The 13,895-nt window shown below is 57.3% G+C and overlaps 6 protein-coding genes across 6 annotated transcripts; all 6 read left to right on the top strand.

Moving 5' to 3' along the window:
- Positions 1 to 178: 178 nt before the first annotated feature.
- On the top strand, positions 179 to 1,566 carry TRAVEDRAFT_42704 (uncharacterized protein; the record flags this gene model as incomplete). Its single annotated transcript, XM_008034115.1, has 2 exons — positions 179 to 210; positions 759 to 1,566. The coding sequence occupies 2 exons, from the start codon at positions 179 to 181 to the stop codon at positions 1,564 to 1,566; spliced, it is 840 nt and encodes a 279-aa protein (XP_008032306.1).
- A 1,385-nt stretch (positions 1,567 to 2,951) lies between these two features.
- Positions 2,952 to 4,042, top strand: TRAVEDRAFT_26148 (uncharacterized protein). The gene is made up of 2 exons (XM_008033727.1): positions 2,952 to 3,932; positions 3,982 to 4,042. Exon 1 carries the CDS (start codon positions 3,340 to 3,342, stop codon positions 3,643 to 3,645), a length of 306 nt encoding a protein of 101 aa, XP_008031918.1. The 5' UTR covers positions 2,952 to 3,339; the 3' UTR covers positions 3,646 to 3,932; positions 3,982 to 4,042.
- A 277-nt stretch (positions 4,043 to 4,319) lies between these two features.
- TRAVEDRAFT_140767 (FUN34 transmembrane protein) lies at positions 4,320 to 6,133 on the top strand. The gene is made up of 5 exons (XM_008035201.1): positions 4,320 to 4,990; positions 5,056 to 5,228; positions 5,308 to 5,458; positions 5,515 to 5,594; positions 5,651 to 6,133. Exons 1-5 carry the CDS (start codon positions 4,860 to 4,862, stop codon positions 5,818 to 5,820), a joined length of 705 nt encoding a protein of 234 aa, XP_008033392.1. The 5' UTR covers positions 4,320 to 4,859; the 3' UTR covers positions 5,821 to 6,133.
- A 1,100-nt stretch (positions 6,134 to 7,233) lies between these two features.
- On the top strand, positions 7,234 to 8,092 carry TRAVEDRAFT_87091 (HET-domain-containing protein; the record flags this gene model as incomplete). Its single annotated transcript, XM_008035200.1, has 2 exons — positions 7,234 to 7,348; positions 7,461 to 8,092. Coding segments are annotated over 2 exons (747 nt in total), but the record flags the coding sequence as incomplete, so codon positions are not given.
- Positions 8,093 to 9,901: 1,809 nt separating this feature from the next.
- Positions 9,902 to 10,358, top strand: TRAVEDRAFT_108704 (aldehyde dehydrogenase; the record flags this gene model as incomplete). The annotated part of the gene is made up of 2 exons (XM_008035199.1): positions 9,902 to 10,257; positions 10,307 to 10,358. Coding segments are annotated over 2 exons (408 nt in total), but the record flags the coding sequence as incomplete, so codon positions are not given.
- A 558-nt stretch (positions 10,359 to 10,916) lies between these two features.
- TRAVEDRAFT_68823 (uncharacterized protein) lies at positions 10,917 to 12,872 on the top strand (the record flags this gene model as incomplete). The annotated part of the gene is made up of 3 exons (XM_008035198.1): positions 10,917 to 11,084; positions 11,146 to 11,155; positions 11,208 to 12,872. The coding sequence occupies exons 1-3, from the start codon at positions 10,999 to 11,001 to the stop codon at positions 12,870 to 12,872; spliced, it is 1,761 nt and encodes a 586-aa protein (XP_008033389.1). The 5' UTR covers positions 10,917 to 10,998.
- Between the last annotated feature and the right edge of the window lie 1,023 nt (positions 12,873 to 13,895).

Below are 13,895 nucleotides of genomic sequence, written 5' to 3'. Positions count from 1 at the left end.
GCCTGTTTCTTCGTGCAGCACCCTTCTCGCCCACCTTTTTCTCCTCTCTTCCAGCGTAGACATCGCGACCCACGGATCTGTATGTATGCCCTCGTCATCAACGAACAGGTCATTTCTTTACAACTTCCTACAGGTGTTCAATCACGTCTCGACCCCCTCCCCCGTCATCGACACCACCATGCCTGCCATTCTTCAAGGACTCGAGGATATGTGAGTATCTAGCTCATTCCCATATGCAGCCGCCCTCATCCGGACTCACCGGAGCTAGAGATAAAAGCGGGGATGGACAGCGAAGCCTGATCCCATCCCTCCCCCCCGTAAGTGCAGCCATGCTCTCCAAGCTCAAGAGAACGTGTAGACATATTATTGGGTCCTCGGACGAGGATATCCCTGTCATTTCGTCGCGGGACTGGGCCGAGAACCTTGCGCAAAATCCTACTCGTCGAGTACGTCACCGGCTTTGCTCTTCCGTTCCCTCTTCGCGCTCATCACTCTTATCCGTATGCGGTCGACTATGTGATGAGTCTCTTCCCGATCTTCAGCTGGATCACCCGCTACAGTACGTGTTACGTTCGTTCTCCCCCCTTCCAATGTGGCGCTGAGTTCTCGCCCGACGCCGCCTTCGGAATCACCGGGCTCGTGTCTCTGTACGCCATCCGTTGGATTTGTGACCGCCTCTCCAAGCGCTACCCTACCAAAGGTAAGTTGTCTGCCGTACATGTCGCATGCGCTGATGATCTTGTTCCTGCATTCGGTAGGGTGAACGGGTACAAGATCGATCCTAACCAGGAGCTCATCGCCATCGGCGTGACCAACACCATCGGCACTCTTCGGCGCATACCCTGCCACAGGTTCCTTCTCGCACTCCGCCCTGCAGTCCAAGTCCGGCGTGCGCTCGCCCGCGTCCGGCCTCTTCAGCGCCGTCGTCGTCATCGTCGCGCTCTACGGCCTCACCCCGCGTTCTTCTGGATCCCATCCGCCACGCTCTCCGTGGTGATCGTGCACGCCGTCACGGACCTCGTCGCGTCCCCGCGGCAGATGTACTCCTTCTGGTGCGTGTCCCTCGTCGAGCTCGTCATCTGGGTCGGGTCTGTACTCGTCGCCGTGTTCGCAACGATCGAGGACGGGATCTCCACGTCCGTTGCCGCGTCGCTCGCGCTGCTCCTCGTGCGCCTCGCGCGCCCGCGCGGGCACTTCCTCGGGCGCGTCACGCTGCACAACACGAACGAGTCCAGCTCGCGCGACGTGTACATCCCGCTGAGCCCGAACAAGTTCTTGATGAACGAACATGTGGTGTATCCGCCGTCGCCCGGCATGGTCGTGTATCGCTTCGAGGAGAGTTTCTTGTACCCGAACTCGTCGCTCGTGAACGACGCGATCGTGGACTCCGCGAAGGCGCACACGCGCCGCGGGCGCGACACGACTGGGGTCAAGTATGGGGACCGCCCGTGGAACGACCCGGGCAAGAACAGCGAGGTCGAGGACAACGCTGAGAAGCCGCTGCTGCGCGCCGTCGTGATGGCGTTTCTCGACAGCTTGCGAGGTCCGTATGTAAATGTAGCATAATAAATTTTCATTCGCAATTATATTCGGGCGTGATCCATCGGCGGCGTGCACGACACTTTCGGCGAGTGTTTTAAACATGTCAATGCACTGTAGTTGACAATGTATTCGACGGTTGGAAACACCTTGCACAGCCGTTTAGAACACCTCGCTCAGTAGCGTCCGAAACACCTGCAAAAATCGTGGCACCAGGTGTTGTACACATCGGGAGCAAGTGTGCAAAACACCTAAACATGCACACATGAGGTGTTCTGCACATTTATTTCCAACACTGCTCGAAAATGTCCGGAACACCTCTTTCAGCCGTTCTGTCGTAGCTGTGCCCAACACCTTTAAAAAATGTTGATCCTTCCCACAGTGTCGAGTCCCTCAGGACCTATGCCTTACATATGGAACGAAAGAGAACCACCGCTCATGCCCCAGATATGGCCTTGAACAAAACACCATATGTTGTGTACGTCTGTAAGGCATCCAAGAGGATCATTGTCAGAAATCCCGTACTAGTTGCTTCTACTATCGGCTCGAGCGCCCGCGATTCCGACCTACTCCGCAATACATACAGTGCACCGCCACCCTTACAAGGCATTATAAAGTGTTGTGATAGTGTAACTAACAGTAAGTACCATCAGCCTATCGAAGTCAACCCCCTGGTATTTACTCGACCTTGTGCGCGGTGAGCCGGAGCGTTTCGGACGTCGGCGAGGTCGCAGTTTTCGACGACGAGACTCATAAATGCTATGAACATAGCGGCTGTGTAGCGGGAGATTATCTGAGCCCACGCGATGTATCAAGTGAAGAAAGCAGCAACAAAAGAAGCAAGGCGAGAAGACATTTCTCTGCGACGCACTATAATACTCGTCGTCCCGCCGCACGTTCGGGTCGAACCGGGCGACCAGCAGCAATCCCTCCAAGGCGCGCGCGCTGCGTGAGGCTGCGTGCAGTTCCGGAGACGTTCCGCCCTTGCGCCCGTTTTCCGAAGCGCGCCGAAATCACCATATACGGCAAGATAGATGCCTTTTCGGGCATGCACGAACGTTCGGCTTTTGTGCGGACGGGAAGTGCAGGAACTTGCAAGGAACTTGTAGCGCGGCGAGGCAGAGCAAGGGAGCATCTCGGAATTGGGAGTCCTTGAGACAACCCGGGGGACGCGTCGGAATTGCTTCTTGACCTCGAACCACTACCATCTCCCTGCTGCCTGTCTGCCCGTCGCTCCTGTGTATGCGCCTGGATTTCTCGCCGACGTCCTCGCGGAAACTACATGCAATCAGCGCGATAGTGTGGATTAGATTGTCTTCTAAAGGAATCATATAGACGGGTTAGAAGGTAAGTAAGACGCACTTAGAAAAAGATCCCGTTGACGTTGAAAGGCGATACTTGGCGCGTCCGCCAGACCGCCCGCTCTAATTCCACTCCCCTCCAGGACGTAGCCTGTGCACGACGAGAACACTGATGGCCAGCCCACATGAATTGTACCAGATGACACTCCTGGGACCATCAAGCGACTTGTGCTGCGTCCGCGGCGGGGTATAAAGCACTCGCCCGCACCGTCCCGCTCGGGTTTTGCTCCCGCTCCTCACGCCCTCACCTGGCCTCTGCACCCACTCTGGCAACCTTCGCCGCCGGTCTCTAACCGTTTCGGTGCCTGCCCCCTCCCTCCGTGCCTGCACCGTCGGCTCTCGCCCCCCTCTACGCCTATTGGACAAGCATCCCTCCCGCCGACCACGGCGTCTTAACCCTGCCTCGCGCCTTATCGGGGCGATAGATTGACAGTACGTCATGCGCCCTCCCTCGCGGGCCTCCGTCGTCCGCCCGCTAGCCGCGCGCCGGACTCTGCCACCACTCGCTAGAGCCGTCAAGCGCCCCCTCCACGAGAATGGAACTGATCAATGTGCTGCGAAGAAGGGCGAATCATGGCGCGATAACGGGCGACGCGCTATAAAGACCGGCGTGCAGCGGGCAGCGCAAGAGGCCTTTTCTGCTTCCCCCTCCTTCGTGCGACGCCTGCCTGCGCTCTCGCTTTACTCTGCTCCTTGCTCGTCTCTTGTCCCACTGGCTTTCTCGGTCGTCGTCGTTGCTTTGTAGCGGTTTTTCTCTGCGCTTCCGTTCCGATGCGGGTGCTTGTTCTTCGGCGACACTCGGTTCTTCTGACAGCGCTCAAGACCGGCGGACTGAGCCAAGTCGGTACACGTCGTTGATGTTCGAGCCCACAGACATGAAACACATCAAGACACAGACGTTCATCGGAACAGCCTAGAGAAGCCGGATAGTGTCCGGCAGGAACGACACAATAGGGACGTGGGAGGGACCCAGGCGGGGATGCGGAGGGCGGGACATACCCGGTTTCGGGGGCTTGTTGTGTCGTGTCATAAGTGCGTTGTGCCCATTTCGCTCAGGCTCTGATGCTGACACACTTCGAAGAGGTCGTAGTACTCCTATGAAGCTCTCTACACCTACCACATGAGTGTATGAATTATTCATCCTCTATCACCCAAGATCGAAAGCCCCTCAATCCATCGTGCTTGTCAAGTGCGTGTTCGGGGCGCGGGTATTGCACCGATCCGAGGGAAGCCGCTTCACCGGGCAAAGGTATGAGAGGGCAAATAGGGTCGGCTTGGGCTGCTCGGTATGTCGCAGGTACGTTCGCCGATTCACCGGGAGATGTTGAGAAGCCAGGGTCGGTCACGGCTACTTGTTGTGTAGCAGGTGCGTCAGGCCTTCCTCCACCGCGCCATCATCGTACTCATCCTCTTCAAGGAGATCTTGGTACCTTCTTACGAAATGAGCCGGACGTCGCGCGGATCACAAGGTTGGTTGAATTGCTCGACGTCCCCAAGTTGGCGCGTCCATTCATCGTCTTGCCAAGTTCGGCCGCGGGGTGTTTGAGCGTGGCAGCGGGGTTCCGGGCGGCATAGGAGACCGCTGCGACGCCTTGAAGAGCCTCCTGACCACTGCTCTGGACGTCGAGTGCGCTCGCGAGCGGGTGGCGAATATGAAATGCGATGCGACGCGTACGGACGGAGTTAGCTTGGCTCGCTGGGGCCGGCTGGGATGGAGGACTCATGCGGGGAAACCCCTCTTGCACAGATGATCGCGCCGGCGTCGTGGGGATCACCGCCCGGTCAGGTGGGCGAGCTACTCCTGAATAGGCTACGGGGCCCTGGCAGGCGCCCACGAACGGCTTAGGTAAGCAGGCTCTAAAAAGAGACCACCAATTCGCTCGGCCCACTTTGTGGTCGACCCGTACCTCTCTCTCCCCCACCCTCGCGCTCTCTACATTCTCCACGTCGCCAGCAACGATGTCCGCCCACTCACACATTGAGAAGATCGACAAGGAGCGCGAGTACGTGAGCGCGAACAGCCCGCCCCAGCACGTCTATCCTGCGGGCCAATCCCCGTACTACCGCAAGCTGGGGGACCCGGGTCCTCTGTGAGTTCCGCTGCAGTCCCGAACGACGACGACCTCTTCTTCTGACGCAATGTCGCTTCTTTCAGTGGCCTCTATGCCTTCGCTTCGACCACTTTCATCCTGTCGATGTACAACGTCCAGGCGCGTGGTGTCGTCACGCCCAACGTCGTCGTCGGCATGGCTCTCTTCGTCGGAGGCCTCGCGCAGTTCGTGGCGGGCATGTGGGAATTTGCGTGCGCAAACACGTTCGGCGCCACCGGTGAGTGCCTAGTCCTATCAAGCGCTCCCCACAGTGCGTCAGCGGAAAGCCCGATACTGACATTGAGTTTGATTCTCAGCGTTTACAATGTACGGCGGTTTCTGGATGTCGTTTGCCACCGTCTTCCTCCCCGGCTCTGGCATCACTGCGGCCTACACTAGCGCGGAAGAGCTCGACTCGGCGCTCGGGATCTATCTCTTCACATGGATGATCATCACCTTCCTTCTTTTGTGCGTTTTCCCCACCCTTTATCAACGCGACTCCCTCATTGATTCGCTATCATCAGCATCGGATCTCTGCGCAGGAACATGGGCCTCGTTGTTCTGTTCTTCTTCCTGACGATCACGTTCGCGCTGCTCGGTGCAGGTGAGTAATGGTTATCAGGCTGTGGAGCTTCGCAGCTGCTGACAGGATCTGTCCAGGCAAATTTTCCACCGCGCACGCAATCACGCTCGACAAGGCGGGCGGCGCGTTCGGCATCATCACCGCCCTCGTCGCGTTCTACGTCGGCACGGCGCAGATGCTCTCGGACACCCGCACGAGCTACTTTGTGCTCCCGCTCGGCCAGATCCCTCCGCGCGAAGTCGTCTGAGGTCTCTCGCCTCGCGGGTTCACGCGCCCTCGTGCGCCGTGATTGCTCCGTGTGCCCCCCTCCCCTCATCCATGTGGAGGGCGCGCCGTTATCGTTTCTTGTAACCCCCCTCGTCCTGCCATCCCGCGGGGGCCACATACTCTATCCGGCGCTCCCTTATTCGAAGTCTACTCGACCTTGTGATGTGTATTTGTAGTATATCCTGCTGTTGGTCCGCCTGTGCATACTATGTCTGAACGCTTTCAATAGTTCGCCGCATGGCACCCTCTGAATCCCATCAACGCGCTTTGTTCCAGCTGCTCTTCTTGCGACGCCACTGAGATCTGTCTAGCTCTCGGTCTCCTCTCTTCATCTCGTATGCCGATGAGGCGGCGGCGTAGTCGTATAGACTACGCGGATCCTCTGCGCCACCCGCTACGCTATGCCTTGCTAGTCAGCGCGGACGTCAGGAAGTTAACTCTACTGGCAAGCCGATCCCGACGCCGCACCGGCCCCTAAAATGCTACACTCCCCGCTTACGTGCATGGAATGCAGCGACGGACGCGGCGGGTGCACCGCGGCTGGAGCATCGATGGTGGCGCGGAGCATAACGAGGTCCAGTCAGGCTCTCCAGGGCGGCCGAGGGTTCGGAGGGAGAACTGAGAAGGCGGGTCCGGCGCGGGGTATGCTCGATCGTGGTCTGGCGGCTGTGCATCTTCTGCTGTCACCGCACGATCGCATCTGGCCCTCATTCGGTGCCAATGTTTGCCGGGACCTTCGCGTCGCGCTTCGCGCTCTGCTTCCTTCTCGCCGTCATGGTGCTATGTTGTTTTACTCGTGCAAGATCTTCCTGACGCGCTATAAGCAGTACCCTCACGCTATCGGAAATTTGCCATCGCAAACGTACAAGCTGCCACACATGTGAAAATGAGCTGCGCCGGGGGTCTCGTTATAGACGTCCGACGTCGCCGCTCGCAATACCGTGCGCAGTGCTAGATCATGATGGACGCAGTGGGAATGGGAAGATGGACTTAACGGTTGAAGGCACCCTTGATGTCTATGTACGAGTGCACACCAAACTATCCTTCGCAGGAGACCGCATATACTCGGTCATATAAAGCCTGTTCTGTCAGCTAATTCAGGTATCCTCTTGTTGAGGTTAGCGTGCTGGGACTGGAACTCTGTATATCGAACTAATGCACCAATTGTCGGGATCTACTTTGAGTTCTGCTGATTCGTATCCCAGGAGACCAAGGAACAGCCGAAACTCTATCATCGGCCTGAATACCTTTACATATATCGCTTTCCCTAGATTCCTTCATCGAAGACCCCCCCTCCCCGGACACAGGTTGAGACTGGAACCCCTGGTGATAACCGTCCAGCCATTAGGTCACACGCGTGCTGACATGATCGAAGCACCACTTACAGGAAGCAATGTGGCTGCTAAACACGTCTACGTATCAGATCGTCTTCGTACAACACCCCTCCGAAGTCCATTACGCGGTTCTGTCCCACGTCTGGGGCGACGGAGAGCAGACTTTCCAGGTCAGTGTTGACTAGCCCGACTCGCTTCATCGCGAAGCCCGTCTCACAGGCCCGTCCGCAGGATGTCCGCAGTATTCACACTGCCGCGCGAAAGCAATTCCAGAGCCCCCCCGCAGACTCTGATAGATGCCTCCTCGATGCCATTCGCGCCCAGCTAAGCCCTAAGATCAGACATTGCTGCGACTACGCTCGCGCCCACGGCCATACGTATATCTGGATCGACACATGCTGCATCGACAAGACCAGCAGCGCGGAGCTCTCTGAAGCAATCAACTCCATGTTCGCCTGGTACTCGGGGGCCGACGTCTGCTACGTCTTCCTCTCCGACGTCTCTGCTAGTGACAGCCCTATGGAGGAATATTCGTCCTTCCGCCGCAGCATGTGGTTCAAGCGCGGGTGGACCTTGCAGGAGCTCATCGTCCCGTCGCGGAATGTGTTCCTCTCCAAGGACTGGCGGATGATAGGCACGAAGGCGAGCCTCGCGAGTATCATCAAGGACGTCACCGGAATCGGCACAGACATCCTCCTCCATAGGCGGCAGCTGCACACCGTAAGCGTCGCTGAACGGATGGCCTGGGCGGCAGAACGCGAGACGACTCGTGTCGAGGACGAGGCGTACTGCCTCATGGGAATCTTCGGGGTCCGTCTTCCTGTGATATACGGCGAAGGCTCGCAGGCGTTCGTACGGCTTCAAGAGGAGATCATGAGGCGCATACCCGACCAGTCCCTATTCCTGTGGGGCATCGAGTCAAACATTCACTGCATCCCGCCTCCTTCTGAAGAACTGTGGCCTGAGCTGACGAGCGTGCAGATGGACAATCTACGCGCGTCGAAATCCGCCTATCTCTTTGCTTCGCGCCCTATGGACTTTTCCCAGTCGAAAGGATTTTCGCCCATTCCCTTAGGAACGTTCAGCAGTATCTTGGGGCTCCCGGTTGCATCGAGGCCACCTCTCTACACCCCTAGCAGCTATGGCGTTCGCACCACCTTCCCCATCTGCCGTCTTCTTCCTCCAGGGAGGCAAGTGGGCGTCGAGATCCAGCTTGCCACACTCGCCTGCCAGGACGCTCTCGGCCGAATCCCTGCGTTGCTGCTCTCAGCCGAAGTTTCGAGCGGACAATACTTGGTCGGTGGGTTCGAGTTGCGAAGATCCTCTCGGAGTGATCACCTTTCCCTTTCCCTTTCCTCGCCGGATCACCTTCTCGGATCTCCGCCCTCTATCCACGCAAGGCGGTCTGGTTACGGTGCCCGGATAAGGAGGACTCCAACCTTGCGCTATGCGCGGCCATATACCCGCATAGTTCTGTTGGACCCAGCCGCGCTCAAAAAGGTCATAATTCCGGCTCTCCTAGACGTCTGTATCCCACATCAGCGCATGTCGGCCGTATCCGAACTCGCTATGATCCCGCACAACGCTCTAATGTCTGCGTCGACTCACCAATTCCAAGGGCCCTGCAAGATTCTACTTCCTTGCTGGACCTTGGCGCACCTCAACGCCCTCGGATTCAGCGCGGACGTCTCTGTCGAGGACGGCGAGATGGCGCCTATCGCCCTTCAAGCCAGAAAGCGGGACATGGTCAATACGGATGGCGTGCGCGGCTCATTGCCATGGTGGGCCCCCAGCGGGTATTGGTACCATGACTTGACACTCAGCTATAAGATTCGAAAAACGGTCACCGTGACCATTTTCACATGCCCAGCCATTCCGAACGGGCCTTTGCATGCTACCGTTGCGTGGGCGTCGGAGCACGATTCGCACGTGGATCCTCTCGGTGCAATTCAGGTAGGTAGTAACAGATCATGGTCAGAGATGTATAGTCATACTGATCACGGCTCATCCAGACAGGAGAACGCGACCTCGAGTCCGCACGACTCGAGCCCAAGCCAACGTCGTGCGCCTGTGACGAGCACGTCGAGTCGTGGATGGACGCCAGGAAACACTTTGAAGGGCCACCGGGCAACCCGACGGTCGTATTGCACTTCGCCCCCTGGGATGACTCCCCCGACCATCCCATATTTTCCAGTGTCTGCTATGCACTCGATATTCGCGTGGAGTTGCCTCCAAAATCACCCTCAATCACGACACCGGCCGAAGTTCAGATCCCTGACGGCTGGACGTCGACGTCTTCGTCAGTGCCCCGAGCCCGCGACGCTTCAGGAATCTGGACTGATCACGTTACAACCGCCGACGAGGCTGACGTGCCGCCGAACCCATATGACTCGAGCGCGCTGCCGAAAGTGTCCTATGGGGACACCTGTGTGTCGTCATCGTTCGTTAAGCCATCTAACTGGGTGAACGCGCGCAGAAACCTTTCCACACCTGCGGCATCTGTAGAAACACCTGATCATCAATCCACGTTCGAGTCCGAGGGTCCCCGAGGATCTCGGTAATCCATTGCCCATTACTATCACGACATTGTCCGGACTGATGCGTATTCTCGTACTAGCAGGACTTCCAAACTGAGAGGACGACCGAATGGCATGTAAAAATCTGCGGAAGAGAAGGGCCCCGAGCGAGTGAGACGAGTACCTCGGACCCGTGCGATGTAATTTTGTGACGGTCCACTATGGCGGCGAGCGGATCGGGGAGGAGGGCTACTACATCCGGCCGACGATCTTCACGGAGACGAAGCCGCACATGAAGATCGTGCAGGAGGAGATCTTCGGCCCCGTGTGCGTGGTCGTCAAGTTCAAGGACGACGACGACATCGTCGCCCAGGCGAACGACACCATCTACGGTCTCGCGGCTTCGGTATACTCGCAGAACGTCACCCGCGCGCTCTCGACTGCGCACAAGATCCGCGCGGGCACCGTCTGGGTCAACACTGCGAACATGCTCTACCCGCAGGTTCCCTTCGGCGGCTACAAGCAGTCCGGTATTGGTCGCGAGCTGGGGTCGTATGCGCTGAAGAAGTAAGTGTTCATCGCTGTCAGATTTGTCGCTGTACTGATCTTGTTGTAGCTACACCGCCGTCAAGTCTGTGCAGGTCAACCTTCACCTCAGCCTCTCATGAGCGACTCGTCTCGGTTCGAAGTTGAAGTCTGCACGCGCGCCTCCGAGTCTGTAATATGGTATTGTCGTCTGTACATGTTGTATTCATAGTTCATTTGCAAACAAGGGCATTTTCCTGGTCACGCGTTACTGGGCTGGGAGGAATATCTCATCCTTCCACCTGTGTCAAACAGTGTCAATCGATCCTGAGTGCATGTACTTATAACCACTGACACTGTCTTGTCGTCCAACCACTGTCCGCAGGGTTGTATATGGGTCTCAAAATGTCGAAGCGGGCTTGACATGCCGAGGACGATGATTTGCGTGTTCCACAAAGGTTAGTTGGTCGAATAAGACAACGGTCGCGTCGAGACTCGAGACGACGCGTCAAATGATGCACGTGATCGCGATTGGTCTGCAGGCAGTTTGGTCGTGTTTGCCAAAAGCCTCTGAAAATAACAAGCACAAATAGAACGGCACGTCCGTACGAAATGGTCCGCCAATGTGCTACAGTACCACCAGCATTATCGTTCCACCAGGACAATCCTTGGGGCCAATACCTGTTCCTGAAGATAAAGGAGGGACACACGGTCAGCAATTTCCGGACTGGCTTCAGGCGTCCCACGCGTATATGCGACCGACACTTCAGATATTTTTCAGTCATGCAAGCTAATTCTGGGTCCAATTCGCTGTCTGCGCTCAACCAAGGATTACAACCCGCGCTAGCAGGAGAATCGAAAGAAAAGATGTATGTACACCCCAACTGCACTCTGCGACGGCCGTCATCGTTGATCATGTCTGGATGTCAGTCGCGAAGAAGTAAGGGTACTGCGTTCAGAAAATTTTCGAGTCTTGAATCCGTCATTTGCAGCTCCTTCGTCAAGAGGCCGAGGTTGTCTCTGTTCTACTGCAACTTCGTAGCCGCATCAATGCCTTGTCACCTCTGGACCGACTCCCTCCTGAAATCTTGTCGATTATCTTCGAACACCTTGCATGTTCCTCGTACTACGATGACATCATCCCCCTCGACTACTGGGACAGGCTGAAGACCCCAGCTCGGAATCGACAACTCTTCGTGATAACCCACGTATGCCGAAGGTGGCGCGAGGTCTCCCTCAACGTAGCGGGTTTATGGAAGCGCGCCAACGACTTCACGCCTAATCGAATTGACACCTTTCTAGAGCGTTCACGAGATGCCACTATCTCCTTGCATCTCCAGGTCGAGCGTATTGGCACCTTGACGCAGTTTCTCGCCAAATGTGGTCATCGACTGAAGCATCTCGACATCACGCTTCACGCACTTCATCTCTTACATCTTCCCTCTCTCCAAACCTTTCGGACTCCCAACCTTGAGTCGCTCACTATCGTCTCGGAGGCGGAGCTGCCCGTGCAAGTCAGCGACCGTGAGCCTGTGCTGTTCTGCGACCACATCTCTAGTCTCAAGGCATTGGCGATCGATCCCGCTCACATCTGCATTCCAACCAATGAATTTCCCCATCTCACCCATCTATACTTGGCGAAGTTCTCCAGCCCCATTCTCTCTGGCGACATAATAGCCCGTCTTCTCGAGCTTCTTTCCAACACGCCCGCCCTCCAATATCTACACATCGAAGGGCTCGATCACAATGCCTCCCGCACGGTGGCCACGAGAACCGCTTCACTCCACAGCCTGCGTGGTCTTACGTGTGGCGGTGGCGATTTGCAGTCCGCGTTGTGTCTCCTGAGCATCCTCGACGTTCCGGCAGACGTCACAATCCGCATGGACCGCGTGAAGTGCCTCACGCCAAATCACATAGCGCTGGTCAAGCCTCTGCCATGTCAAGGCTTCCTCGCAAGCTTCACGCGCCTAGAGATCACGGCCGCGTACGACGATCTTCACCTCATCGCGGACGGCCCACGCTCTGGACTTTGGATACAGGCTGATTGCGCCCACGACCACCAGTGGGACGAGTGGCTCGCACGTCTGTGCACCATGTTTCCCCTCCCATCCGTCACGACGCTCCTGGCCTCTGCTGTCGATCGCCGAATCATCCCCAGTCTTCTCCGACAACTACCACGCCTCACCACAGTCGCGGTTTACATCCGCGCGGGGCCGCTAGACGAGCGCGAAAATGCGCCTTCGGCCTCGCACGAGCTGGCCAGCAGCCTCTACGCTGCCCTCGCTGACACCGAGCTGCCTCAGCTCGAAGTACTCGCGCTCGGCGCCAAGGCTGCGCACCCGGACAAGCTGTCGCCCGCCGACTTGGTCTCGATGGTGGCCGCGCGCTCTGGGCGGGGCCGACCGTTGCAGCGACTGGACATTGACCTGATCGACTTCTGGCCCGATAGGCACGCACGATACCCCGTGGCACTCGACGTCGACCTATTCCAGGCGGCGTTCGCGCCTGCGGCGGAGCATGTGGAGGCGCTACAGCTGTTCAAGAATGCGGGTGTATGCCATTTTGAGCTGCGGGAGATGTGGACGATGCCCGAAGCGGAACGGTACTGGAACATGCCGGAAGAAAGCATTCCGTTCTATCGGCTTTATTGGCATTAGTGACCCGTATGTATCGTGTTTTTCTTTTCGTAGCTGTGTCGCTGAATGCATTCTCTCCCGTGGGCCGTTGTTTGTATCTTCGCTCTACCCTAGGTCTTTCGTCGAGCGTTTCCTTTGCGGGTACCGGTCGGTCATCATCGATCATCGTCCGTCATGTTGTCTGCCAACGCGCGCACCGACACATCCGTAACTGCGGAAGCGGGGAGGAAGGAACTTGGTGATTCTTTGCTATAACATCTCTGAGGGTAGCCTAACTGATGCGTGCCTTGGTACAGGTCTTCCAACCTGCGCGGGACCGCGACCGGACGCGAAGCATGGGGAAAGGGAAGAGAAGAGCGCCGTGCGAGTGGGACGAACTTCGCAACCTCGGACCCACACAGCGTAACGACTCTGTCATGACCTCCCCCTTGATCGCGAGGGCCCGACGATGCAGTGGAAATATGAATGATCGACCCTGGTTAAGGCGCAACAGAGGATTTCAGGTGTGTGCAGGCGCGATCTCAAACCAGTGTTGGTCTCCGTACATTGCACTGCGTGGTGAGCACTATTGCACGTGGCGCACTGAATACATTGTCCAAGGCTGTTCCGTCGTCGCGGTGTTGTTTGTGCCTAAGGGGGCGTGAGCCTTCGACAATTCACCGGTCTGCGACTTGTGCCGGAGGTGCAAGGTACGCCGCACGCTATGTGCCCTGTCTCTGATGTGTGCAGTGTCGCCATACCAGGAACGCGGAGCAATGCCAGCCACTCGCTCCATGGACAGCGTCCAGCCAGCCTTACGACATGGTGAGCAAATATTGAACGCCGCGTGTTTTGGAGCATTCATAGCTAATTTCGAACAGGTACCTGGGCAGGAACGCAGAAGCGCCGCTGACGCGAACACGTGCCAAATGACGTTGTCCTCTTCGACGCGTAAACGATTTCCTCTGCGAAACTATGACGATGGACACTGCGCACGCCCAGAGCGCCGGGCCGTCTGCGGCAGGGACGTTGGCGGAGGGGGCCGTCGTGCTGCATGGGCGTGCA

The sequence above is a fragment of the Trametes versicolor genome (assembly GCF_000271585.1).
Source record: "Trametes versicolor FP-101664 SS1 unplaced genomic scaffold TRAVEscaffold_1, whole genome shotgun sequence".
Lineage (NCBI taxonomy): Eukaryota > Fungi > Basidiomycota > Agaricomycetes > Polyporales > Polyporaceae > Trametes > Trametes versicolor.
This window is presented reverse-complemented; position numbering and strand designations above follow the sequence as displayed.

Bases quoted from the DNA above. Each gene is read 5' to 3' on its own strand.
- TRAVEDRAFT_26148 (XM_008033727.1), top strand. From the start codon at position 3,340: ATGCGCCCTCCCTCGCGGGCCTCCGTCGTCCGCCCGCTAGCCGCGCGC.
- TRAVEDRAFT_140767 (XM_008035201.1), top strand. From the start codon at position 4,860: ATGTCCGCCCACTCACACATTGAGAAGATCGACAAGGAGCGCGAGTAC. The intron at 5,459-5,514 runs GTGCGTTTTCCC...CGCTATCATCAG, and splicing joins ATCATCACCTTCCTTCTTTT to CATCGGATCTCTGCGCAGGA. The intron at 5,595-5,650 runs GTGAGTAATGGT...GGATCTGTCCAG, and splicing joins GTTCGCGCTGCTCGGTGCAG to GCAAATTTTCCACCGCGCAC.